The sequence below is a fragment of the Felis catus genome, chromosome C1 (assembly GCF_018350175.1).
Source record: "Felis catus isolate Fca126 chromosome C1, F.catus_Fca126_mat1.0, whole genome shotgun sequence".
Taxonomy (NCBI): domain Eukaryota; kingdom Metazoa; phylum Chordata; class Mammalia; order Carnivora; family Felidae; genus Felis; species Felis catus.
The window spans coordinates 42,688,484-42,716,451 of NC_058375.1; the positions used below are offsets into that span (position 1 = coordinate 42,688,484).

The window sequence follows — 27,968 nt, forward strand, 5'->3', positions numbered from 1 at the left end:
TCTTTTTCATATAATATCTTACTCTTTTCCCATGGTTGCTGTATCTATTATCTCTTTAAAGGTAGTAATGATTAGTTTGGGTTTTGCTTTTGTTTTGTTTTGTTTAAGTTTTCCTCTTCCTTCAAGGTTTCTGTTTTCTGCAAGTTGCTTTTTCACCCTATTTTTATCGTTTATGTTACAGACTTTCTTAAAGTATATGGAGATCTTCAGCTGTCCAGTCATATTTAAGAGTGGAGTTGTTTGGCAGCTAGGTGCAGATGGGTGGAACTTGTCAACTGTGGGCCTCACCTAGCGTGATCTCTATTAGTCACTGTCATTGTCATTAGATCTTCTGTCCTGAACTGGTTGGAATTTTCCTCAAGAAGAATCTTCTGTTCTCCTGACTGAAAATGATAAGCTTGGTTCCAATGGTCTGAAATCCCACTAGAGGAAGAGAGTTGAGAGCAAGGGACTCTCAGCATTTATCATTTAGATTTTTACTTCATCCCTGTTTTTAACATGGTACTTCAACCCTTAATTGTTCACAAGGTTGCCCAGTCCAGAAATTTTTATTAGTGGTGGAAAGGAGATATGGGAGTCTTGATTCTTCGGTACTTTCGATCATTCCTCTTGTTTTTAACCCCACCTCTAATCTCACTTCCTAAAGTACTTGGTGTGCCAGATTTTTATGTCTGGGAGTTCTGTTCAAACTGGTTCATTTTTTAATCTTCTCCAGTGCTAGATCTACTAAATCACTCACCATTTTCTTTCTGCTTTGTTCTTGTTTGGTTGCCTTCTTTTATTTTAAACCATTTATATATTTCTGGTCATGGGATTTAGGAAAGGAATGGATGCATGCCAAGTCCTGCATCTTTACTCAGAAGCCCCCTCTTATTGCACTGTTTTCCACATGACTTTGTTCCTATTCTACATATTCAATGGTTATCTACTTCATATTTTGGCAGGTAGGTATACCTTAATTTGGGTGATCATTCCCATAATTTGAAGATTTGTTTTTTCATATATATGTAATTATAAATGGCATGAAACAGCCTATTATGACCTTTTAAAAAGGATGGAATACAATACTAGAATCCTGGTTTCTCTTTTTGTATAGTATGCAACCATCCAGAATTGGCCAAGTTCAAGTTGTAAGATGACAGCGTTGGTGACCTACAGGTAATCTCGTGATGGAGCAGTACTTTTCTTAAAGCTTGTCCTCATTGTACTATGTAGAGACCATGGTACAGTGATAAAATAGAGTCAGATAGCCTTATGTTCAAATCCTGTTACTTTGTGATTTTGGGAAAGTCACTTTTAGAAGATCTCTGAGACTCAGTTTTATTCCTCTGTAAAATGAGGCTTATTGTGTGCAAGATTGAGGATGAAATGAGATACTGAATATAAAGAGTGTCTAACATAGAATGTAAGTTCTTAAACGTTAGCTTCTGATATATGCTCAACAATACATCTGTCTCTATGAGGAAATGACCCTGTGGAGAGGTTAAAAATAATTATTGTATCACAGATGCTAGCCTGAATTCTAAATGAACTTCTTTGTGCCTCTTTAGATCCTTCAAGGCATTTTTCCCACTCCTTGGCAACTTCTCTCAACCAGCAGTTCAGCTCTGGGCACTATGGGCAATGTATCATGTCTGCAGTAAAAACCGTATGTATTCAAAACATAGTAGTTTTCCAACTGTTTTTCTGTATAAAGGTTAAGTTCAAGATAGAATTTTGAAAATTTGTTCACCTCTATTGAATTTAACTTTTTTAAAAAAGGAAGTTGGAAAATGTTTTTATTAGTTTAAAAAATGTCACAGAATTATAATCTATTTGGGGGTGGATGTCAAGCAGTATAGAAAGTGAAAGTTGGGGCGCCTGGGTGGCTCAGTCGGTTGAGCGTCCGACTTTGGCTCAGGTCACGATCTCACAGTCTGTGAGTTTGAGCCCCGCGTCGGGCTCTGGGCTGATGGCTCAAAGCCTGGAGCCTGCTTCCGATTCTGTGTCTCGCTCTCTCTCTGCCCCTCCCCCGTTCATGCTCTGTCTCTCTCTGTCTCAAAAATAAATAAACGTTAAAAAAAAAAAAAAATTTATAAAAGAAAGTGAAAGTTGGCTCTCACTCCTGTTCCCCACAGGCAGGTACTATTAATAATTTGATAATTATAACTATCCTTCCAAATACTTCTCTATACACATACTGTAGTTAATATATATGAATAAGGACATTTTTTTTTTTTAATTTTTTTTTTTTTAACATTTATTTATTTTGAGACAGAGAGAGACCGAGCATGAACGGGGGAGGGGCAGAGAGAGAGGGAGACACAGAACCGGAAGCAGGCTCCAGGCTCTGAGCCATCAGCCCAGAGCCCGACGCGGGGCTCGAACTCACGGAACGTGAGATCGTGACCTGAGCTGAAGTCGGACGCTTAACCGACTGAGCCACCCAGGCGCCCCAATAAGGACATTTTTAAACAAAATGGGCTCATTCTGTGCATGTTGCCCTGTAGCTGGCTCTTTTCACTCAACAGTTTATCATGAATACTCTGTCTATAGTAATATATACATCTGCCTTTTTGTAATGGTCTGGGGGAGGCTGGAGGGCCAGGAGTCAGGGGTTGTTTCCTAGCCAGATTAAATGTTTTTACATGTTTGGGTGTTGGGAGAATTGGGGACTTACATTCTTTGCTAAGGATTATTGTAAAATTTTTTGCTTTTATTATAAAAGAAATACAGAGTATAATTTTATAGTGAAAAGTTTCAAGAAATAGCTTTAGAATTAAAATATTAGCTACGAACAAAAGTATAAAATTCCCAAAATAATTTTAACAAACAATGAGAGCTCTGTGCAGTAAACTGAGAAATAATTGAGAAACCTGAAGTAATTATGAGACATACTATATTCCTAGATGGAAAGACTTTTTAAGAGACACATGTCAGATCTTTTCAGCTTATGAATATGCTGCAATTTAAATGAACGAGTGAGATGAGGGATCTGAAAATTATTCTAAAGTTAACCTGGCAGAATAAACAAGAAAGAACTGACCAAGAAAAATGGTTTCTAGGAGCTTGCCCTAACACTTCTCTTTAAATTATAAATAAGTATTGTGAATGGTGTTGGCATATAAACAACTACAGGCAGATGTGTCAGAATAGCTCTGAAATGACTTTGGTTTATAGCAACTAGAAGTTAGTTGAGTACTTTCTCTGTGCCAGGCAGTATTGCAAGGTCTTTATGAATTAACTCAATCTTTACAACAACGAGAAGGGGGTAGCATTATTATTATTATTCATCTATTACAGATGAGCAAACAAGGCACAGAGAACTTAAGTAACTTGCTAAAGTTAAAATAGCAACTGGCAGAGCTCCAGATTACCACTATTAGTTAGACTGCTCAGTATTTCTTCACTATATAGATACAATTATTTAACCAGTCTTCTTTAAATGGATATTGTTTCGGGGTGCCTGGGTGGCGCAGTCGGTTAAGCGTCCGACTTCAGCCAGGTCACGATCTCGCGGTCCGTGAGTTCGAGCCCCACGTCGGGCTCTGGGCTGATGGCTCGGAGCCTGGAGCCTGCTTCCGATTCTGTGTCTCCCTCTCTCTCTGCCCCTCCCCCGTTCATGCTCTGTCTCTCTCTGTCCCAAAAATAAATAAATGTTGAAAAAAAATTAAAAAAAATAAATAAATGGATATTGTTTCTAGTCTTTTCTATTATAAGCACTATTTTATTGAATATTAACATATTTATATACATGAATATGGATTAATGTACAATGAAAAATGATATACAAAGACTATATATCTGTAACTCTATCTATCTATGAATTGAAGATGCACATGTGGGTAATTAAGAGGACAGATGTTAGAACCAGACTGACTACCTGTGCTCTGTTCCCAGTTTCTGCCAGTTACTAACAGTGGGAACTTGAGCAGGTTACTTGACTTCACTGTGCCCCAGTTTCCTTAACTATAAAATGGGGGTGGAAATACCTACTTCATAGAGCTGTGAGAATTAAGTGGGGTGGGGTGCCTGGGTGGCTCAGTTGATTGAGCATCTGACTTCAGCTCAGGCCATGATCTTGTGGTCCATGAGTTCGAGACCTGCATTGGGCTCTGTGCTGACAGCTCAGAGCCTGGAGCCTGCTCTGGATTCTGTGTTGCCCTCTCTCTCTCTCTGTGCCTCCCCCACTCATGTCTGTCTGTCTGTCTGTCTGTCTCTCTCTCTCTCAAATAAATAAACATTGAAAAAAATTAAGTGGGTTAATATTCGTTAAGCATTTAAAACATTGCTAGCCTCATAGTATTAGCATTTGTGCATAGCACAGTATTAGTTCACGCATAGTACATATCATTTGTTAAGTGTATCATTTTGCAAGTGTCAGTTAATCTGCATAATATTTAGAATTGCTGAGTCAAAATGTTAGGAACATGATGATATTGATAGGCATTGCTAAACTGTTTTCTGGTGAGTTGATTATCAGTTTTCATTCCTGTCAGCAATGTATGAAAGCTTGTCATTCTTACACAGACAATGTTTAATCGAACGTTTTGTTCTTTGCCAATTTAAGGTGAAATGATGGTCTTGCTTAACATTTAAGTTACGTTAACTATCTTTTATTGAAGACTCGTTTTTGTTTCCTTGAATTGTCCATTGATATTCTTTATTCACTTTTTGTCTACTCTTTGTTGATCTTTTTAATTTGAAGGAACTCTTGCGAATATTTTTTCTGCAGTTTATTGTCTTGACTTTGTTCATTATGTTTCATCAGCCTTTTGTTACACAGCCTCTGGACTTCAGGTCACAGTAACACTTTCTAAAATTAATGAAAATTCTCAGCTGTTTAAAGATCTTATTCTTCCCCTATACTTTCCTTGTGGGGTGTCTGTCAGAAGTATCTTATACCTTCTCTCACTTTATTCTATCTTATCCTTAAAAAAAAAACAGTTTCCATGTCATTAGATCATTATTTCTCCCTGTGTCTAGTTGGCCTTTGGAATGATTAAGAGACTCCTTTTTAGACTACGCAGTTTTGTATTTGCTTCCCTCAGGTGCTCTAGAGGTTTTCCTGGGATTGAACTAATTTTCATATTAACTTCTCAGCTCAAGGGTTCCCAGAACATTTAGGCAGTATAAATTCAAATCCTATACCAACTCACTACTGTGGTTATGAATTCTTGGGGAGGATTTCTTCCAACCACGCCTGTATACCCACCTAGAGGCCAAATGTTTTCATTGTCTTATCCCTTCTCTCCTATAGTCCTTTGAAGGGTCAGCTTTATGCACTGATACATATTTTATTATATATAGATTGCTTCTAACTTTGTAAGTTGGAACCTAAATTCCTAGATTACTGAAACTGACAGTCCCTTTCTTCCCCGGGATAGCTGCAGATAAAGTTACATGAGCTTAGGTGCTCTCTGCAGTCTGTGTCTGGGTCCTGGACAAGTTCTTTACTTTGTACACATGAGTATACATTTAAAATTTTTTGTTATATTTTATCCAGCATCTAGTGTTATCAGGTTATCTAGCTCAGCATAACGCCTGAACTTGAAATGTGTATTACATTTATAATAAAAGAGGTTTCTATCCTTTTAGCTAGTATTAGAGATTTGAGGCATAGAGTTGTCTGGAAATAAACATACTAAAAAATCATTTATAATTGCACCACACAATCCAAGCATTATTTAAGTTTTGATGTATTTTTTTAAAGTTATTTTTATGTTTATTTTTGAGAGAGAGAGAGCATAAGTGTGAGAGGGGCTGAGAGAGGGAGACACAGAATCTGAAGCAGGCTCCAGGCTCCCACCTGTCAGCACAGAGCCCAACGTGCGGCTCGAACCCACAAACCGTGAGATCATGATCTGAGCCGAAGTCGGGTGCTTAACCGACTGAGCCACCCAGGTGCCCTTTGACATATTTCTTTTATCTGTTAATTCCTATGTCAAAGGGCTTAAACCTTGGTACCCTTTCTTCAAAAAGGTGAATGTGGTAACTTGGGAATATTTAAAATGCCAGTTTGTCCATCAGTTCTCTTTGATTTTCTTTCAGCTAGCAAATACTGCAGAATGTTAGTTGAAGAAGAAGGATTGCAGTTTTTGTGCGACATCCAGGAGCACAGTGAGGCAGATGCTCAAGCACAGAGGATTGCAACCTCCATTCTAGATGACTTCAGAATGCATTTCATGAATTATCAGAGACCCTCTCTGTGTTGAATGCCCTCCTCAGCCCCTGGGGCTTCAGAGGTGCTGTCTGTTCCTCAGTGTCAGCCCTTCTGCGTTGCCAGCAGTTCAGAGTTGAAACAAGTTATCATTGGAGTTTGTAAGTTGGCTGCCTCACTGGCCTTTATTGTTGATTTTCTGTAGGCCGCAAAAAGGTTGATTTTGAGTGATAGCCATAATCTCAAATCAAGTTGGAATCATTCTGGGAACGCTCCTTCAACAGCTTTGCAAAATCAAGCCTTGGACTATGTGGGGAGGCCTGTGAGCTTATGTTGGAACAGCTATGCCAGTTACTTTTCCTAGCCCTGGCCAGCTTCTTAACTCTGGGAGTTTCAGAGAGGAAGGAGAAACGAAAGACCTACAGGGAGACCTTGGTATTTATGTTAAATTTCATGTTTGAAAGAATATCCTGAGTTGTTATTCCTAGTGAGGCTACTAGAAAAGAAGTACATGAAAAAGTTTTGGAAAATACATGCTTATAAATGTGTTGTTTAGAAGGCAGAATCTCAGCTGGAGGGGAGGAAAAAGAGGGGAAATTTTTTTTTTTTTTTTTTTTTTAATAAATACCAAAGTACCTTCCACTTGTGGGGTAGAGGGAAGGAAAAAATATATTTTTTACAATTTTGGGTATTCTGCTTTTGGCCTCTTTTGCTCCAACTTTACACACTAAACTGAACATAACATTCTGTGTAAGTGGATGTGCTGGTGGAAAATAGTAGGACTTGATGACTGTGAGTAGAGGGTTTAGATAATGATTATATGGGCATTGTAAATCTTGATCCCTCAAAGTTTTGATTTAAATGGGATTGTGACCAAAACTGAGAAGAAGAGGAAGGGCCAGAAAAAAGACTTTGCTATAGATTTCAAGAGTGCTCTTACCTAGCATGAAGACAAGAAATATAATGGGCTTTTGAGAACCAGCCTCAACTGCAGTATAAACTATCAGAGGCTTCTGTTTGGGTCCTTTGCAAACCTCTGTGGAACAGAGTATGAATTCCTTCCTTATTATTGACAACCAACGAAATATGTTTTGCCATTCCTCTAAGTTTTCCAAAGAACGAAAGTATATTCCTTTTTGATTAGTGGCATATTTTTATACTAGATGTTTGTGCTTTAGCTGGCCAGACTTTTTTTTTTTTTTTTAATTTATTTTTTATTTTTTGAGAGAGGGAGAGAGAATCCCAAGCAGATTCCTTGCTGTCAGTGCAGAGCCTGACGTGGGGCTTGAACCCACAAACCACAAGATCATGACTCGAGCCCATATCAAAAGCTGGTCGCTCAGCACTCTGAACTGGCCCGATTCTTACTGGAGTTCTGTGTACTGTCTTTTGGAATCAAATGAGGCTTATCCTTACTCTAAATCATATTCAAAATTCTTGCTCACCAGTGAGCAAGATAAGGAGAATTTGTAATCTCTTTACTTCCACAGTTCTGAAACTGCACTGTATTTTCTTGTATTCACTTTTTTGCATGATTCCAAAAGGCTGTCTTCAGTTCCTGACCTGGGTTCCAGTATTTTAGAACATTCTGTTGCCAGATACTAACTCTTACTGATAGGAGGATGTGGTAAGTAAGAACTAGTGCCTGTTGAGGCAACCCTCTGAACTTTGTTTCATTCATGATAGTCCTTTGATATAGATAAGTTGCATTCTCCCCCATTTAACAGATGAGGAAAAGGAGGTTAAGTAACATTGTTACTTTGCTGAGTAGTTACAAGGAATGCGTGGCTCCAGCTAATGTGGTTCTTTCTGATTCTAAGGCCTGGGCTCTGTTACTATTCCTTCCAGGAAATGAGCACAGCCTTGGGCACACTTGTATTTAGCAGCACATCAACAATGTTACTGGTATGTATCCATGCCCTTGGCTTAGTATCTCTAGACCAGCCCTAAGCTGGGGAAGCTGAGATGAGTTAAAGAATGATCATAAGGCCACAGCTTAAGATGCAGCCTTCTCTTTTCCTACCTTGGTACAGGAGCAGGGCTATGAGGCTTAGTGTGCATATGTGTTTATCAGCCACCATCATTTCTAAGTGTGTCATCCTCTTGCTCACTTTCCCTCATGCTGTTTCCCTTACCGTTCCTTTCTTTGCCTCAAATGCCTATTGAACGTTCAGGCTTCACTCCAGTGTTACCTGACCATTTCCTGACCCTCCATTCTCTCCTTCAGACTTAACCTGCTCCCTTCTCAGTGCTCCTGAGAGCACTGTGTACTGCAGCCATCAAAGATTGCCTGCCACCCTATAGTTTACAAAAAGTTTTCACAGTGATGATTTCATTCGGTTCTCACAAGAGCACTGTACAGTAATAATAACTCACATTTATTGAACATGAGGCATAGGCTTTTTTGTTTTTAACAGTTTCATTTTGCAGCTGAAGAAGCTGAGGCACACAATGAATAACTAGGAGAGCTGGGATCTGCAGTCTGATTCCTGATGCCTGTTCTACCATGACCAGGGTTTCCATATTATCCCTATTGTATGGAGGAAGAAACTGGAGGGTTCTTACAACCTTTTGCTGTCTCTGGTGAGCACCTGATAATTGAGTGGCAGAGGTCAGGCCAGGCCTGAGAGTCAATAATATAAAGACCCAGAGTGGTCTATTTTAATCCTTAGTTTACCATTCAAATAGGGAGAGACAGATATTCTCCAAAGCTAACTTGACCCCAGTGGTCATCTAGCCCCAGGATAAGGAATAACGAAGGTAGCAGTCAGTGGCATGGTCAGTACCTTGGTATCAGACACCATGCCAGTTGTTTTATATCTATCCTTGTCCTTGATCTTGCCCTTGATGGCTTGCATCTCCCATACTTAAATGGGAGTCATTTGCCAACAAATCTGGGGGGCCGCTTCTCCCTGAAGGCTGCCATGCCCTCTAGCCGGTCCTGGGTGGGGATGTTCTGAAACAACAATACAGAGTATTAATTTGGGGTGGGGTGGGGGGCACAACAGGGCCAGAGGCCAATAAAGACTTGCTTAAGCTTGTCCAGCCCATGGCAAGGTCAGAGTCCAAGTCTTTTCATTGTTTCTGAACTCTGATGATGGGCCAGGCAAAGGTGTGGGCCTGACTCCTTGATCACCTGGGGAAGTTAGGCCACCTCTCTAGCATCTGTGACCTGTCACATTAGCCTCTTGCACACTGCTTACATGCTTCCAGGGAGCTGATAGTCTGCAGGAGTCCAATACGAGGCTGATCGTAGAGAATGATTAAGTTTTACAGTAAGAAATCTGGCTTTGAATCCTGGTGTGTAGTCAGTTTGCACTAGGTTCTACAAGTCCCCAGACCCCTTGTTTAGGAGTATTTTGGATATTTGTTAACCTGGATATTAGTATTTTTGACTCACCCAGGAGTCAAGGGCTAAATAAGTCAGCCTTAGGTAACCATCCTCCCCCAATCCTCCACAATTGAACACACACAGCCCGCAGGCTATAACCAAGGCCTTGACATTGCAAGGCCATCCTGGTCTCTACAGCAGCCACTGGTACAGAGACAAAAGAAGTGGCTCTTTGCCACTTACCTCTACCTGTGTGCTTTGTGACTCTCTGTGCACTAAGTGGGGCAGTATGAGCCACCATTAGATGGCTGAGGACACAGTACCAGGGACCAGTGTGGTTTCCCTAGGACCATCCCACGCTAATTGTGAGAGGGAGTGGCACAGAGTTTAACTCTTCAGGGTGGGAGGAGCCTACTAAATTGGTTATGTATTACACAAGTCTCCCCACTCTGGCCTGCCCTCTGCTTGCAAGTATGTACCAACAGACAGCGGTCACGTACCTGGGCATAGCATATCCCTTCAATGGCCATCCCTGATGCGATGTCCACCTGTGAGAAAGAAGTGGTGCCTGGATCAGCCTGACCTTCTTCCCCTCTGTCTGCTTGGGGTGCCAGCCCACCTTACTGCCTACACCATTTCCTAGTGTTCATGGATTCCTCCAGCAAAGTATTACTGAGGCTTACTATATGCTAGTCCATGGGAACAGAGATGAATATGATAAGGAATTCCCTACCTGGAGAGGGAACACCATTTGTAGCAGTGATAAAACAGTGTTTGGAACAAAGCGGGGCTGTGAGAACTGGGGAGGATTGCACTTGGCCTGGGGAGCTGAGGAGGGTGTATGGAAGCTGTACATAGCCAGTGTTCCTTCCTTCCCATGTGGCTGCCTCTCCACACCTCCTGTCACTCCTGGTAAGTGAACTTCACAGGCTTTCTGTTGTCCTGAGGAGTAAGGCCCTGGGGTTTATGGCTGGGCCCCTGGCAGCTTTCTAGTCTCTACTGCCCAGTGCTTACTGTTGCTCCCACTTATGGGCACCATTCTAGGAGAAATACCATGTGTGTATAAACTCGTTTACTTTTCACAGCAAGGGTTATTATCCCTACTATACAGCTGAGAAATCAGGCATAGAAAGGTGAAGGTCACAACTATATATGGAGAAGCAGGTCTTTGAATCCAGACAGTCCAGCATCAGAATGCCTGTGCCCCTAACTTACGTGCTGTATAGTCTCATTCACCCCTTACTCCCAGTGAAGTTACTTGTTTATACACGTCTATGCTTTTGCTCATACTCTTCCCATTTTTTTGAACCCTCATCCAACCCAAGGCCCAACCTTACAAAACATTCCCTAACCCAGCAATACCCAGCAGTAGCTCTGTCTGCTTGGTACCCACCCCTGCCTTTTTTTAGTAATCTCTACACCCATCATGGGGCTCAAACTCCTGACCCTAAGATCAAGAGTTGCATACTTTAGTGACTGAGCCAGCCAGGTACCCCTGCCTTGTACTAGTGACTGTGTCTGTATTTGTCCTGTTTCCCTACCTTAGGGGAGTGGCCATATTTGACTTCTCTCTGTGTCCCAGTTCTCAGCTCAGGTCTAGATTCAGTGTGTAATGGATGAGTTGATGAGTAAGTTGATGTCTGAGGATGGATTAGTAGCATCCAAGGCACCACCCTGAGCCCTATCCTTGAGGCCACCTTACTGACCACCAGCATAAACCCAAGAATGTGGACTGGGAGCCATACAGACTTCCATTCTTATTACACTTGTTCTGTGATCCTAGATAAGTCATTTACCCTTTTACTCAAATTACTTTCTCTCCAAGAGAAAGAGATGAGGATAAAATGTAATTCGGAATATCACTTGGCCAAATTTTCCATTTTGTGGGTGGGTAAACTAAGGCACAGAGAGAGGTCAGACTCCATGTTTGTTAGAAAAGTCTGGTTCCTGAGTTGTTTCTAGCTGTGCTCTCAGTCTGCATGAGCCATGAAAGCACTGTTTCCCAGCAATCCCACTGACTTCAGTGGACCCAGAACCTGCTTACATCCATTCCTCTGTCAATGGCTACTTTGCCCAGCCGCACAGCAATGGGTGCCTAGGGAAAAGAAAAGGAAAAACTCTTAGTTGAGGGGATCAATGCTGATAGTTGAGGGGGAGGGTTGGAATAAAGAGAGGGACCTATCTTCATGGGCGGGGCGAAGAGTCATGGACAGGGAGACAGGTCTGGGTCAAGTTCCAGCTGTTCTGTTACATTTTGTTAGTACTTTCTACTTCTCAGTTGATACTCTCTGTCTATAATGAAGGAAGCCTGACTGATCCCTGAGCCTCCCAAGTGTATCTGGGGTTCTTGCCATTTAACCTATCCCCCCAGTGTGTATAACATATGATAGTTTACAAAGTATTTTCCCACCTACAGACTTGCCTAAAGGTGCCACCCACTCTTCAAGCATGGTGCCATCTTTGAGGTTCAGGGAGGTGAAGCAGTTGGTCCTGTTTGTCCAGAGTGGTGAAGCTTGGATTTGATTCCCAGTCACCTTTCTCACTGCTGCTCTGTTCCCCTACTCATCTCGGCAAATGCAAACCTCTACTGCAAGCAGGTTTCACTCCAGCAGGGTGAAAAAAAGGTCAAGATTAGGAACTTGGGCTTTGGGGTCTGACAGGCCTGAGTTGAAATCCCAAGGGGCAGTTTACACAGCCACTGGAAGCAGGTGTATCAGAGCAGCAACCTGCGGTTCACTGGTCTTGCTTCCAATTAACTTGTGCCACCGCAGGCCTGGCAGTCTATCCCCGGCCTCACTTTAGGCAAAAAATGTATTTACTCCCTATATTGATCATATAAATTATTTGAAGTTTTTGTAAGTACAACTTTATCAGAAAAAGATTTGTAAAGTCTGTTAACATAGAGGCCATAAGTGAAAAGTCTAGCTACATAAACACAAATGACTTCATATTGGGGGAAAATACCATGAATAAAAGGCAAAAGTGAAAAACTGGGAAGATGTATTTGTGATGTTTCTGACAGGCAAATGTCCTTGATTTACAAAGAGCTGGTATAATTTTTTTACGAATATTCACAAGGGTATGAAAAGGTAGTTCACAGAAAAGGAAATATGAACACAAGGGTTATTCAGTTATACTGTTAAAGAAATGCAGCTTAAAAATCTGAGGTGCCCCCTTTCCCCTAAACTAGGTAAGTAGTAAGATGTTGGTGATGCCCACTGTTTGCTGAGATTCAGGAAATAGGTATTTGCATACATTATTGATGGAGTGAATTGGTACCATGCTTCTAAGGGCAAGATGTTAGGTGGATGCACATACCCTTTGATGTTTTAATTCCATGTAGGAATCCACCTTACAGATGCACTTCTAGAAGTACACAAAGATGTTCAGTTATGCACTCCAGCCATTTTGGTAGCAAAAAGCAACATAAAATTTCATCATTAGAGTACTAGTTGAGTAATGATGGCACATCTGTACCATGAATGAAAAAGCGTGCAGTTGTTTTAAAAGAATGAGGTTGATAAGTATATGCTGAAATGGGAAACTCCAAAATATTGGGTAAAAAAAATCAAGGGCTATACTAGTATGTACATTCTTATCTCATTTGTGTGAAAGTTGTTGGCATGACGTGCCTTTGATCTCTCCAGAGGGTCAGGAGAATGGACAACTTCACTTTTTGTTTTATACATTTCCATATTGTTTGAATTCTTTACTATTCATATTTTAATTTCATGTTTTTTATATGTCTGTTAGAACTGTATTAGCCTCTGCAAGTGTGCTCCTTGTCTTCCAAACCGTCCTAAAAGGAATTCAGAGTTCTTTAGATATGTGAGTGTAGGTGCATAATATGTATTCCTATATATACAATGAAAATTTTTGGAAGAGTATGTAAATTGTTAACAGTAATCATCTCTGGTGAGGGCTTGGGGAATCTAGAGCTGTTTGGGTGACCACCTATCCTGGTTTGCCAGTGACTGAAGGATTATCAAGATGTGGGACTTTCACTTTTAACTGAGACAGCCCTACGGAGACAAGGTCAACTGGGTTACCCTACTTGTGATTTTTTACTTTATGCCCTTATTCTTCTATTTGATTTGCTTGTCATGAATATGCATTATTATTTAGGTAACTACCTAATAAACTGATTTCTCACCAAAGAAAAGTAAAAACTGTATAGATACAATGTGTGTTGTGTGTGTGTTGAAAATGTAATTTTTTCCCTGAGTGTATGGATATCATTTGACTCCCTAGTCTTGGTGGTTTATCCACTAGAGAGCAGCAGTCTATCACACCATCCTTACACTCATCCTATTCGGGAACCCTCTCATTCTGGGCACCCAATAACTCGCCTAGAAGTTGAAGATTGGGATTAGTGAATGTGGAACTAATTTTTGGTAAGCTGGTGCCTTGGTATACAAAGCTATTTTTAAGTAATGAAATATAAGTAATTATATTAGTAGGAGACCATTGTTTCAGTATATTCAAAAATCTGAAATCTGAATCCTCTTGAGATGAAGCTCAAAGACCCAGTTATTCAGTTTATGCAAAAAGACAACCCTACAGTCCACATGTCTTGCTAGTGCAGTGAGCCACGCACTACCTTGAGTTTTTTTGTTAGTTCAGACTTCTGCTCAAGTGTAATAGAAACCTGGTAGCATTAGAATGGCCCAAGTAACATCATCAGGCTCCATTTGTATGTGATGAAGAAAAGAAAAAGAAATAAAGACAAAACAAATTCTTTCTTTTAAACCAACTCACTATTAATTTTTAAAGTTACAGTCCTTGCCCTCAACACCTGAAAGTTATGAGGGAGGATTATTTAAATTTAAGAGAGACAAAGTATTTTTTCCAAAATAAAATACTTATTTTCGTGATTAATTCAAATACTTTTTTCTGTTAATATTAAAATGATAATATATGGTTAACAGTTTTATAAGCTTATCTGTTTTATAAATGTAATTTTTTTGTGTTGGAAATGCATTAAGTATTTAAGTTTTAAAAATTTTGTATGTATTCTGCACTCTTAAGAATACCAGTTTTTATACTGTATTTTGTAGCATACAAAATAAAAGCCCAAATGCCAGTATTGTCTTTTTTTCTGATATTGCAATCACTTTTTGTGACCTTGATGAGCAAGTCACTTAACCTTTCTGGGTCTGTTGTATTACAAATACAACAGGGATAATCAACTCGGCTGGATTGTACTAGTGATTGAGAAACTCTTAAAATACCTGGGATTGTGTCTGATGGATAGGAAGGGCTCCATATGGGCTAAGTCATTATAAAACCTAGCTCCATTTCAAGCTGCTTTCATACGGAAACTTGGGACCTTCCTCCAGGGCCCAGCAGTGAGAAGTGAGAAGCCAGCAGTGAGAGGCTCTCCAGTCCTTGGAGACCCCATCAGCCAGATTCTGGCTGCCCTGCTAAAGGCTTTGGGCCTGGAAGCAGGTAGGATTACACCTAGCTGGGGTCGTAACACATGTCCTACATGATACATGGGAATTTCTCTGTGCAGTATGTTGGGAAAGATAAGCTTGTAGTTCTTTATCTGCTTTAGAATCTTGCTTTATAGTTTTGGGGACATTTTATTGCAGTACTGTCTGATCTAGTAGCCATTAACCACATGTAGCTATTAACATTTGACGTGGCGGAAGTGTAACTGAGAAACTAAATTTTTAATTAAATTTAAGTCCAGTTAGGTGGATCTTGTGTGTCCTCACAGGACGCACCCCCTTTGCCTCCCCACAGGTGTACACATACCCCCTCCCGTGGCACAGGCTCTCCTGTGCTAGGCTGCTACCTCACCTGGGGCAGGATCTCCTGGGCCAGCGCTCTTGCCCGGTGGTAGGCGGCATTGCCCTCCTCATTCTGGGGAACAGTGTGGTTCACCAACCCCAGGGCTTGAGCCTGTGCACCACTCAGTCTTCGGCCTGTGAAGATGAGCTCCTTTGCCAGGGCCACCCCTAGACATCGAGGCAGCCTCTGAGTCCCTCCTGCCAGGATGGAGTGCAGGTGGTAAATCGACATAGGAAGTGGGAGCCCAGAGGAGCCCAGTCTGGGAGTCAGCCAAGACTTCTCAGAGGAACAGATTCTGAGTTAGGATGGAAGGGCAGAGCCCAGAACATAAGGCAAAGGATGGAAGCAGGGGAGTAGCTCGGAGAGAGTGGGAATGGGTAAGTAGAGAAGGATGGGTGCTGTGGGTACAGTTACCTGCTCCTGGGAGGAGCCCTCGGGTGGTCTCAATCAGCCCCATGACAGCCGAGGAAGCTGCTTAAACAGAACAGAGTGAAGCACCCATGCTGTCCTGCAGTGCCAATCCCCAGGGAGAAGAGTCCTCTGCCCCTAGGCTCACCCCTCCAGCCAACCACTTCTGTCATGGGCTGGCCACAGCAGACCTCCCCAGACTCTGCCTTGGCAAGAGCCCTAACATAGAAGTCAGGAGGCCTAGGCCCTCATCCTGCCTCCTCCGGTGGTGGAGGTATGCATCCAAGCAAATCTCACCCTTTCTGAGCCTCATTCATAGGTGGAAAAAATACGGTTACTCTTCTGCCATCATCAGAGAGCTGCTTAGGATCAAACGAGGTACTGGTGCTTGTAACAAGGAAGGGGTTCTTGGGAGGTACCCAGTGCCTATTTGTGGGTTAATGGATTCTCTGTCTCATGGACCCTTAGCTCTGGCCTGGCCTATAGTATCACGACTCATGCTCACACCACAGTTATTCCTCCCAGCTTTTCATCAGCCTGAAAATTCCCATGTTTCAGTCCACTTCTCCTTTTGAGTTCTACTTCTCTAAGGAGCTCCCTTGTGTGTCCCACCCCACAGGCTTCTCCTGAATTCCCTCACAGACCATCTGAACCATGCAGTCTGGCAGCAGGGAATGGCCAATACTCCTGCCTATGAGGGGTTTTATAGTCACTCTCTGCCGTCTACCCAAACCCTGCAAGTTAGTTGCCCTAAACATGGGCACATGAGAAACAGAGTTGGAGCTATGATCTGACTTGGTAATTTGATACCTTCTCTTTGATATGCATCATGTAGATGCTACCTCTGTGCCTGGAGTTACACATTTCTAAATGTTCTACCTGGAGTGGCAGGAAAAAGCAGTGAAAGGAAGAGAGTAGCACCAGATAGCACTCGGACTTTCTGCCGCCAAGAAGGGCACACTAACCAGCAAGCCTGTAAGGTTAAAGGCAATCATCTTTTTCATCCCCTCCCTCCACTCTTCAAACTCAACCGCTCTGAACAAGTATTTTGCAACCCTTGCCTGGTACCAGTGAACCAGAGGGCAGTGTTTCTGCCCAGGCATGTTTGTGATTAACTGGGCTGGTGACAAACTGCCCCCATGGTTCTTTGTGCAAAACATGACAAATAAATGTGGCTTGCATAGAACCAGAAAGTTGAACAATTAATCTTTTCCTCAGTCTCCCCTCCCTGCGTTTTTGTTGATTGTCCTCTCGCCAACTGCTGTGGGGTTGGTAGAAGCATTCTGGTTCTGAAGAGTAAAAGGTACTACAGCAGTCAGTGGCTGGGCCAGGAGGGAAACCAGCTTCTCCCCAAACTTGCTCTGTATCCCTCAGGTTACATTTAGTTTTGCTGTTGATTGGAAAGCTCAGAGCAGTGGCTAAGTGCAGAATCTCCAGACTTACCCTGCTTTACTTCTTCCCTCCTCACCCTGTCCCACCTCTTCTTCTGCCCCGTACCTGCTACTCGGAGATCACAGGCCAGGGCAAGTTCCAGGCCTCCACCCAAGGCAAACCCGTCCATAGCCGCAATAGTGGGTGCCGGGAAGGCTGCTGTGGAGATGAAGAAAGGCTCAGCCTGAGAGGCCCTAGCAGGACCAGAACAGGGACTCAAGGTTGGAAAGGGGCTAGCTGGTTGGGACAGAGGGCCTCATGGGTCCCAGGTTTGGAACCTTACCTGGTGCCTCAGCCAGGTTATCTTAGAAGTTGGTTTTTCTATTGGGGAAAGTTGGGAAATTAGGTGGGCTACTGGGGTGGGGCGATGGGCTGAATGATCCGTGCTCAGGCCCGCTCTCCAGCTGGCATCCCCAGACCAGCCTTTCTGCACTTCCTCCAAGTTCTGTGTGCCAAGCCCCATGCTGGGTGCTGAAAACATAGAATTGAATAGATACGGGGAAGGCAGATCTGTAAACAGGCAATGATGACCCATGGTAATCAGTGCTCTGATAAAGAAATCTTGGAGAACCAGTCAGGGAAGGCTTCCTGGTGGTTTTAAAGAATGAGTAAAAAGTTCAGGTGGCCAAGGAGGGATATTCCAGGCAAAAAGAGCAGTAATTATCAAAGCCTGAAGGCCTGCAGCCTGAAATCTGACTCCACTGGAATAGCTGGGCTTGAACCCTGAGGGTAGAGAGGTGGGGAGGTCAGAACTAGCAGGACACAAAGGCTGAGCACCAGAGCTCCCTCCGGGAGAAATGCCCTCTGAACTCTCTTGTCCCTTTCCACCTTGTAGAATTCTTTGTGCCCTTCCTCCTGGGAGAGTCATCTGTCTTCACAGAGCTCACAACAGAAACTGTCCTCTCTTTACAGTGGAGGATGGTAGGTGTGTTGGGGCTGGGATCAGCAGGGCCCCTGAACGCCCTCCTCCAACCCACTCCAAGACCCTCACCAATCTCATTCATCAGGCCTCGGAGCCGCTGGACAAAGATCCCCACTTCCGCCTCACTCATCTGCTCCCGCTCCTTCAGGTCTGCACCTGCAGATAGTGAGGGGGTGGTGACAGCCCTTGGGAAATGACCTATTACTGAATCCCAGGTTGTTAAAGGACCCAGCAAAGGTGACTTGAGAGGCAGAGAGGAAGGCGAAATCTCAGAGAGGAAGGCATGGGCCAGGAAGCCAGGGAGGAAGGGGGTGGGGGGGCGGGTGGTGTGTCAAAAAAGGACAGGTGCAACAACAAAAAGGTCAGTTGGACTTCATTAGAATTAAAAACTTTTGTGCATCGAAGGACACTATCAAGAGAGTGAAAAGACACCCCATGGAATGAAGAATATACTAGCAAAGTACATATCTGATAAGGTATTAATATCTAGGATACCTAAGGAACTCTTAGAACTCACCAACCAAAACCACAAAGGACAAAAGGCTCAAATAGACATTTCTTCAAAGAAGACATATACAGATGGGCAATAAACGCAAGCAAGAAAAGATGTTCAACATCATTAGTCATTAGAGAAATGCAAATTGAATCCACAATGAGAAACCAACTTCACACCGTTTAGGATGGTTATTATAAAAAACCACAGAAATAGAAAGTAAGTGTTGGCATGGATGTGGAGAACGCTGGTGCATTGCTGGTGGGAATGTGAAATGATGCAGCTGCTCTGGAAAACATGTGGGCAGTTCCTCAAAAAGTTATTCATAGAATTACTATATGACCCAGCAGTTTCACTCTTAAAAGATTTAAAAGCAAAGACTCAAACAGAGACTTGCATACCAATTTTCATAGCAGCACTATTCACAATAGCCAAAAGGTGTAAACAACCCAGGGCACATCAAGATAGATAAAACATAGTATAAATACAATGGAATATGATTCAGCCATAAAAAGGAATGAAGTTCTGACATGTTCACTATGGGTGAACCTTGAGGATATTATGCTAAGTAAAAAAAGCCAGATACAAAAGAACAAATGTATGATTCCACTTGTATGAGGTATCTAGAATAGGCAAATTCATAGAGATAGAAAGTACAACAGAGATTATCAGGGGCTGGTGGGGGGAGGAGGAATGGAGAGGGATTGCTTAATAGGTACAGAATTTGGGATGATAAAAGATTTCTGGAATTGGACAGTGGTGATAGTTGCATGCCCATGTGAATGTACTCAGTGCCACTTTATTTTATACTTAAAAATGATTAAAATGTAAACTCTGTGTAATTTATTTATTTACCACAATTTAAAATATATATGATAATATTTAAAATGTATTATTTCTTGGGGCACCTGGGTGGCTCAGTCAGTTGGGCATCTGACTTCCATTCAGGTCATGATCTCACGGTTCGTAGGTTCAAGCCCTACATCAGGCTCCATGGTGATAGTATGGAGCCTGCTTGGGATTCTCTCTCTCTCTTTCTCTCTCTGCTCCTCCCTGCCCCCCCCATGCTTTCTCTCTCTCCTGCTCTCTCAAAATAGATAAACAAATTTAAACATCAAAAATGTATTATTTCTTCCCAGTTTTATTGAGAAATAATTGACATATTGATTTTTTTAAGGTTTATTTATTTTGAGAGAGAGAGTGCATGAGAGCGGGGGAGGGGGAGAGAGAGAGAGAGAGAGAGAGAGAATCCCAAGCAGGCTCTGTGCTGTCAGACCAGAGCCCGATGTGGGGCTCAATCCCACAACCCTGAGATCATAACCCAAGCCAAAATCAAGAGTCGGACGCTTAACTGACTGAGCCACCCAGGTGCCCCAACATATTACTTTTTGATAGGAGGGGTCAGTGTGGTCCAAGGAGACTACAAAGTCAAGATGAGAGAACTGACAAGCAAGTGCAGGATACAGTGGGATGGAGTTGGGAAGGACTTTGGTAAGAGTAGTACCACGGCAGAGTCATCAAAGGCCAGATGGCAGGGGGCTGAGGTGGGAGTAGGGAGTGAATATATTCTCTTCACATCTGAAACTATGGGAATTCAGAGCTGACAGCCCTTGCATGTCTTTGATTAGTCCCAGCCCCTCAAAGACAGATGGAGAAACTGAGGCCAAAGAGGGGTAGGGATTATCCCAGGATTCCAGAACAAGTCAGAGACAGACCCAGACCTCCTGCAGCCATCCCCCCAACCCCTCCACTTCCCTGTGCTTAGGTGGGATAGTGGGGCTACTGGGACCTTCATAGAGAAGGTCAGACAGGCATAGAGCTGAAGGAGGAAGCCAGGGTAGAGTGAGGCCCTCATCCAGGGCAGCTGCGTCAGGCAGACCCCTCTGCATACTTGTCGTGCCAGGGGAGACCCCAAACTGGGCACTGTGGTCCCGACAGCTCAGACCTAGAGACTGAGCCATATCACCTTGAAATTCCATGTTCTTCCTGTCCTACCCATCCATGGCCTCTTCTCACCTCCTCAGTGACTCCTGCCATCCCTTCCCCAATCACCCCAGAGTGGGTTCTTAGCTCAGCTCAGTGCATCTCTCACTCACTTGCTTCTTGTTGTGGGGATGTGAGTCAGTGTTTTGTGTCTTTGAAACAGAAGTTGGTGATGCTTGCCCTACTGTGAGGACCAAATTGTCCAGGGGCAGTGGAGAGTTTTGACGACAGGAACTGAGATCTTGTGGGTGGGCAAAGGGACACAGAGTACCTTCTTGGCCACAGACCTTGTCAATGTCACAGCACTTAGTTTCCTCGGTGAAGCGTCAGAACAGAGCATGGTGTAGCAGAAAGAATAAGGATTTGAGGGTCAGAGGGGCCAAGTTAAAATTGAATTCTATTCTACCTCTTACTAGCTGTGTAACACTAGGCAAGGCATTTTACCTCTGAGTATTTGAGTTCACATCCATAAAATGGGAATAATAAGTCCTATGCTAGAGCTGACCTTCGCCCCCAACCCCCTATAGGCTGGTGGGAACCCTGCTGAGCCCTGGGGTAGAGGCAAGGGAGGAAACCCACCTGCACAGAATACACCCTTCACTCCACTTCTGAATAGCAGAACGCGTACTTGCTGGTCCTCCCGCAGCCGGGCCAGAGCTTCCAGAAGCTGCAGAGGAGATCTTTTCAGGTATCTCCCAGCCCAGCCCTAGCCCAGCCCCCACCCACCCTGGTGCTGCCCTTTCTCACCTCACTGACCAAGACATTCCCCAGGGCATTACGGGCACTTGGTCTGTTCATCAGGATCTCCGTGATTCCTGCAGGTGACAGGGCAGCCTTGGGTAAGCCAGCTGGCCTGCTCACTCCTGGGCTGGGGCCTGGAGGCAGCCGCCTGGATTCTTGGTGGCCTCCACCCTTGATGAGCAGTGTGACTTAGAGCGAGTCACAGACACCCAGGCTTCAGTTTCCCTGACCATAACATGGAGAGAATAACCCCTTGCTCTTTCTCCCTCATAGAAGTGAAAGGGCTTGTAACCCCCATGGAGCAACCCGGAGAGATGGACAACAATGACCACTGCATTGGTTCCTACCTGCTTCTGCTGTTATTATACACACAAACACACAGGCAAGTCAGGAGGGCTTTCACATGCTCATCTGCCCCTTCTCCACCTTCCACACCACCTGTGTGCTTGCCTCCTGTATACCCAGAACTGCTCTGCATATCTGACTAGCTCAGAACTCTCCCCGGAGCTCTAAGCCTGAATACACAATTGCCCACTTGATGTCTTGACCAACCGGTCAAAAAAATGATCAATCTTTTCTCCTGTTCCCTTTGTGAGTAAATGATCTATCAACTCAGAAGTCCCCTCTTCCTCACCCATGGAATTTACTCAGTCTCCAATGCCAGTTCAACCTCTTAAATGACATCTCAGATACTTCAGCTAATATCCCTCCTTGCAGCCAGCAACCTATATGGGTTCTTTACTACATGGATCACCCAAAATGGGCCCTCCTGCCTTCGGTCTTGCTCCCCCTCCCTACTCCACATTCATTCCTCATTTGGGTCAGAGTCCTCTTTCTAACCCAAATCCAACCATGACCCTCCCTTTCCCTTTGCACCAAAATTAAGCCAAATTCCTTAATACCACCCAAAAAATGCCCCCCCCCCTCCATCCCCAATATGGCCATTGCATCCTACTCTGGCCTCAACTCACCCCCACAATCTGGGCCAGTTGTAGAGAAGAGAGACCAGTTCTGGGCAAGGGCTCAAATACTCTTGTACCTTCTTGGTTGTATCCCCTCCTGTATTTTTTTTTTTAATTTTTTTTTAACGTTTATTTATTTTTGAGACAGAGAGACAGAGCATGAACGGGGGAGGGTCAGAGAGAGAGGGAGACACAGAATCTGAAACAGGCTCCAGGCTCTGAGCCATCAGCACAGAGCCCGATGCGGGGCTCAAACTCACGAACCGTGAGATCATGACCTGAGCCGAAGTCGGACGCTTAACCAACTGAGCCACCCAGGCGCCCCTCCCCTCCTGTATTTACCTATCCTTTGGCCTCCAAAGACCCGTTAGTATTTTCCCCCAGGGTCCTGAGCCTTGTCTGTGAAATAAGCAGTATTTATTAAGATGGCATTCTCAGTGTGAGTTAATCTGAGACACAGAAGGGACAATAAAAGTTTTGGAGCGCTCAAGGGACAGGGTTTCCAGCCAGGAGTTAGAGAACTGTGGTTCAGGACAGAAATCTATAACATGCAGACTAGGCTGGCTTCCTTAGCCTCCCCAGAAACCTTCAAAGAGTTCTTTGAGCCCAACAGGTCTGGAGGTCCCACAGAACTCAGATGTCCCCAGGGTTTTCTCCAGCTCTAATGCTCCATGAAAGAAAATGCTGCAACTCTGGGGAAGGGAAACTCTGGTAGATACAAAGAAACCACATCAGAGGGATTGAGGAAAACAGTCTAGAGGTCCAACATCTTTGTGGCAGACAGGCCCCATCTTCATATCCTCAATAATCTCCTTCCCTGGAGTGTGGGCAGGGCCCCGTGAATTGCTTCTAACCAACAGAATACAGCTAAACTCATAAAATGTCACTTCGAAGATTAAAATTTAATGATATGGCAAAGGAGATGAGATGTTCGTTCCATAATTAGGTTACAACGTATGTAAGACTCTGTCTTGCTAGGGCATACTAGAAAAACTAGTGGACCTATAGAGAGGGTCCTGTGGCAAAGAACTATAGGCTGCCCCCAGGAGCTGCGAGACACCCCCCAGACCAACAGGAAGAAAACAGGACTTCAGTCCTACAATCACAGCAGGTGACTTCTATCAATCGGAGGAGCTTGGAAGCAGATCTCTCCCTAGTCAAGCCTATGAGGAGACCGTACCCCTGGCCAATTCTTGGATTGTGGCCTAGTAAAACCCTGAAGTAGAGAACCCAGCTACATTGTGCCTGGACTTCTGATCTATAGGAACTATAAGATAATACATATGTGTTATTTTAAGCAATGAAGTTTGTGGTAATTTGTTATCCTCAGGCAATATCCTGAGATTGATAGACGTTCTTCTCTCCTCTTCACTTTCCTATTCTGTCTTGCCTTTCTGGCTGATGCTCTCCCATATTTCATCTTTATCCCTTCTCTCCATCTCTATCTCCTTCTTTCAGAATACAAATGGGGTGCTTGGCTCATGTCACAGCTTAGTCATATACTAGTTCCACTGGTCTTGGGCAAGTTGCTTTACCCTCTGGTCTTCAATTTCCTGATCCATAAGTAGAAATAATAAAAAGGGGGGCACCTGGGTGGCTCAGTTGCTTAAGCAGCTGACTTCGGCTCAGGTCATGATCTCACAGTTCATGGGTTTGAACCCCACGTTGGGTTCTGCGCTGACAGCTCAGAGACTGGAGCCTGCTTCCGATTCTGTGTCTCCCTCTTTCTCTGCCCCCACCCCCCACTTGCACTCTGTCTGTTTCTCAAAAACAAATAAACATTAAAAAAATTATTTTTTAATAATAAAAAGGTTGTTATGAGGATTAAAAGAGATAATGCCTTGGGGCACCTAGCTGACTCAGTCAGCAGGGAATGCAACTCTTGATCTTGGGGTTGTAAATTTGTTTGTAAATCTTGGGTGTAGAGAGTACTTAAAAATAAAGTCTTAAAAAAAGAGAGAGATAATGCCCATAAGTGCTTAGCCAGAGTTTGTGAGTGAGCAGTGAGCAGGAAAAATGCATAGATGCTAGGGAAACTCTGGGATTTAATAGAAGGAATGAACTCCAAGCTGGGAGCTATGAGGAGCCAGACAGGGTTATGTTTGGCTTTCATTTAATTTGCACTTATCACATGTCAAGTCCTGGAGAAATAGGGAGGAATCAGCCATGGTCCCTGACTTTTTAGTCAAGCCCTGATTCTGGGAACATTGCCCTTGCTGGACCTCCACAGTAAGGATAGGTATGTACTATACCCTCCCCACTCTTACCTAGAAACTAGACCTTGAAAGGGACAGAAAATTCTTGTTCCCCAGAAAAAGTCAACAGGAACCACTGTAAGGTATTAGAGACCAACTCTTTTTACAACCCCTTACTATATAGAAGGGGAAATTCAGGCCCAGAAGAGAATGTACCTAATAGCTGGACCCACCTAGCAATCCTCACTCTCTAAGAGTTAACAACCTATGAGAGAGATAAGTTTAGATACATGGAAAGTAATGGGAAAATGGGAAGGAGGGGGTGTGTAATTCCATAAGGACTTACATAAGCAGAGTGGAAAGAGACTCCAAGTGAACAAAACAGAGGTGGGACAGTTTGAAATGAACCCAATGCGCTGAAGAGATAAGATGGAAAGGTAAGGTTGTGGTGGAGAATGTTGAACGCCCAGCTAAGGAGTTGGGCAGAGCCATAAGAAGAGCCAAGAGTGGTTAAAAAGGGAATCCCATTTTCAAGGACAACAGAAAATGTGACAATGTTGTGGTGCCGTCAGCTCAAGTGGAAGCAGAACCTGTGGCTTCTAACATGAATACCAAATGACCCCAAATCACTTTAGGTTGGTGGAAGGTGGGGGGGATGGAGGTAGGGGGTGGTGGCGGTGTTCTCCTTTGTGAGTCTCTTCCGGCTGCCTCCTCCATCCGTGGTTTCTCCATGGTTTCCTTCCCCTGTGGTTTCCTTCCTCAGTGACTTCCTCCTGCCTTCTATATGCCCTCTGGCAAGGGCAGCCGTTTAATCTGCTAATCCTTGTTATTTGTGGATAAAACATTCTGTATTTGCAAGTGAGCCCTAATTTGACATATGATAGTTTTTTGGTTTTTGGTTTTTTAAATTGATGTAGAAGTCTGTCTTTTGAGTCAATACTAAAGAAGTAGTGATGATCTAATAGTTGAGAAAACAGGTTTTGAAATCAGATCTGATTCAAACTGCCTAACCTTTGCCTCAATTTCTTAATCTGTAAAGTAGGGAGAATAATTATAACAATCTCAAAGCAAGTGCTGTTGTGCTTTGCAATGAACTAAGCATGAGAGTAAGGAGTGTTCTCTAAGAACCAACAATCCTAAGCACCTGGGTGGCTCAGTCGGTTAAGTGTCTGACTTCAGCTCAGATCATGATCTCACAGTTTGTGAGTTCGAGCCCCATGTCAGGCTCTGTACTGACAGTGCGGAGCATGGAGCCTGCTTTGAGTTCTGTGTCTCCTCTCTCTGCCCCTCCCTTGCTCTCTCTCTCTCTCAAAAATAAATAAACATTAAAAAAACAAACCAAAAAAGAACCAACAATCCCAAATGGCTAGAGGAAGACCCTTCATGTCCATGTCGGGGATGCACTCTACAGAACAGTATACAATAGCAGGGAGCAAGAAACTAGATTTATATGGCAAAGCAGCTCTTCAAAACTTAGTATCAACCAGGGAAAAAAGGAAGAAATACGAGTTATATAGTATGACACCATCTATGTACTTTAAAACTGTAAATTAAAACACAAACTATGCTACATCAAACTGAGGGAGAGAGTTGGGACTGGGGAGAAAGGAAAGGCAAGAACATGGCTTTGCCCTTATGGTAACACGCAGAGGACTGAGGGGTGTTAACGCCACTGAATGCACTTTGACATCCCCTTGCACCCCAGCAAAAAACAAAACGCCCTTAGTGGAAAATGGAGGGCTGCCTGGGTGGCTCAGTAAGTTAAGCATCCCACTCTTGATCTCAGCTCAGGTCTTGATCTCAGGGTGGTGAGTTTAAGCCCCACTTTGAGCTTAGGGCTCCGCGTGAAGCCTACTTAGGAAAAAAAAGTTCTCTGCCAGTGACCAGCACGAACTTTCTCCTTTGACTCAAAAGAGTGTAAAAGTCCGCCAGCCATGGCCAGCCACAGCAGGGCCAGAGCGCATGGAGACTTGCCCCGGTCTTTGCTCCTCCTCTGCTCTCCTCCCTCTTCGTCCCTGCATGGCGAGCCGGATTGGCTCCGCCGCCTCGGCTCCGCCGCCTCGGCGCTCTGGAAACTAGCCAGGACTCTTGGCCGACGGGACAGCAGGCCTTTTAAAGTTACTGGGGTGGAAGCGGTGAGGGGTGGGGGTCGCCGGTGCTTGGTCTATCGCTGAGCGAGTCTCCGTCCCTCCGTCACAGCCCCAGGCCTTCGAATGGGGGACTGAAGGGACTTAGACTGACCTAGAGCTCCACCTCAACTAGGGTCTGGGCGGCTAGTGACGGGGCCACCCACTTCCCCGGCCTTAGGAAGGCGTGGGGAGCCTTGACTGGGAAACCGCATATTCGGGATCAAATCCTTAAACGACCCGCCTTCCCCTTACTGGTCTGTGTTCCCGCGTGTAGTGGGCCGCTCTGGCCATGGCTTCGGCCCTGGCAGCAGCGCCGGGAGCCCGGCTCGGACCCGTCGCGTCTCCCCCTGGGCGCTAGCGCGACAGCACACTTACCTTGGTCTGGACCTGCCAGGACGCGCACTTGGATCTCCGGGTCCCCAGCCGCCCCATCGGAGGCGCAGCTGCGGGTCTGAAGGGGTCTCCAGGGGCGTGGAAGGCGCAGGGCACGGGTCAGGGCTCGCAGCATCTGGGCGCAGGCTGGGAAGGTGCCAAGGGCCCCTCCACTGCTCCCTCCTCTCTCGCTGAAAGCTTGCAGCGGCGCCCCCAGGTTTCGCAAACTGCTCCACCTATGGGCGGAGAGCACAACGCAGTTCTTCTCGCCTCTTGACTCTCAGAGCCCTGGAGCCCTGGCTAGGTAAAGCCCGGCTCCGCTGTGTGATTTGGGACAAGGATGTCAACCTCTTTAAGTGCCAGTGTTTTAATCACTAAAGCGGGGATAATAATAGTGACTACTGTCGCAGATAAAGGGGAGGCTAAAGTAGTGAGAACAGATAATGTATTACTGCAAATGGGAAGTGTCGTGTGTGAACTGAACTCAACTTCCATTTGTACAGAGGTGCCTGAGAATTTTAAAGGGAGAAAGAGGAACGAGAGAGGTGGGTGAACCGGGCTTGTGAGGAATTACAAAAATCAGGAAAGGCGTTTGGCCACGTGAAACTCATCTGTGTTAGCTAACTGGCGCCTATCCAACCTTAGGCTCCCACAGAGACTGGGGTTGGTGGCAGCGGTGACAGACAGTGGGGGTGCTGTCTTCAGGTGTTGGCTGAAACAAGCAGTAAATTCTTTTGGCAGTGCTGACCTTAAAAATAAAAGTTGTTTTACCAGCAAAAATAGGTGTCTTTGGGAATAGCCAAGAATTGCAATTTGGGACAAACAAGCCACGGGAAAAAAAACAGGCTAGTCCAACAGAGGAGGAAACCATATTTTATGGAGAAGTTGGGAGTGGTTGCTTTAAAACCAAAACCCACTGGAGAAAAGCAAGAGGTCAGAGTGATCACAGTTTCTCATGGGCTGAGCGGCTGACCTACTGGATTTCTTGTAGGAGATACAATGTACACCCTCTCCTGTTGAGTCTATTATAATTGACAATTCCTCCTGTAATTGATGTCCAGTGGTA

General features: G+C 44.2%; 2 protein-coding genes across 16 annotated transcripts in view; one reads left to right on the forward strand and one right to left on the reverse strand.

Moving 5' to 3' along the window:
• ZYG11A (zyg-11 family member A, cell cycle regulator) overlaps positions 1-13,644 on the forward strand; it is an 84,323-nt gene extending 70,679 nt beyond the window's left edge. For 4 of the 6 annotated variants that reach the window (XM_045035846.1, XM_045035843.1, XM_003990190.5 and 1 more), the window contains 3 exons: positions 1,097-1,158; positions 1,551-1,648; positions 6,031-13,644. In XM_045035846.1, coding sequence (XP_044891781.1) covers positions 1,097-1,158; positions 1,551-1,648; positions 6,031-6,194 — 324 coding nt within the window. In that variant the 3' untranslated portion in view covers positions 6,195-13,644. The remainder of the gene's footprint in view (positions 1-1,096; positions 1,159-1,550; positions 1,649-6,030) is intronic. The other 2 variants (XR_006584278.1, XM_045035845.1) reach the window with 2 other exon arrangements.
• ECHDC2 (enoyl-CoA hydratase domain containing 2) lies at positions 8,497-27,149 on the reverse strand. Of its 10 annotated transcripts, none has more exons than XM_006934746.4 (10): positions 26,906-27,149; positions 21,251-21,318; positions 21,083-21,170; positions 18,097-18,183; positions 17,172-17,264; positions 15,681-15,740; positions 15,276-15,463; positions 11,515-11,565; positions 9,971-10,018; positions 8,497-9,095 (listed from the first exon to the last, which is right to left on the reverse strand). In XM_006934746.4, the coding sequence occupies exons 1-10, from the start codon at positions 27,036-27,038 to the stop codon at positions 9,018-9,020; spliced, it is 894 nt and encodes a 297-aa protein (XP_006934808.2). In that variant the 5' UTR covers positions 27,039-27,149; the 3' UTR covers positions 8,497-9,017. The 10 variants fall into 10 exon arrangements, with proteins under 10 accessions (XP_006934808.2, XP_044891794.1, XP_044891793.1 ...); XM_045035859.1 differs by having other exon boundaries at positions 15,681-15,737; positions 17,172-17,261; positions 26,906-27,138; XM_045035858.1 differs by having other exon boundaries at positions 17,172-17,261; positions 26,906-27,138.
• Positions 27,150-27,968: the final 819 nt, after the last annotated feature.

Coding starts and splice junctions, on each gene's coding strand:
- ECHDC2 (XM_006934746.4), bottom strand. CDS start 27,038: ATGCTGCGAGCCCTGACCCGTGCCCTGCGCCTTCCACGCCCCTGGAGA. Junction 21,171..21,250: donor GGAATGTCTTGGTCAGTGAG/GTGAGAAAGGGC, acceptor TCTCCTCTGCAG/CTTCTGGAAGCTCTGGCCCG. Junction 15,741..17,171: donor CTGTGATCTCCGAGTAGCAG/GTACGGGGCAGA, acceptor GTTCTGTTTAAG/CAGCTTCCTCGGCTGTCATG.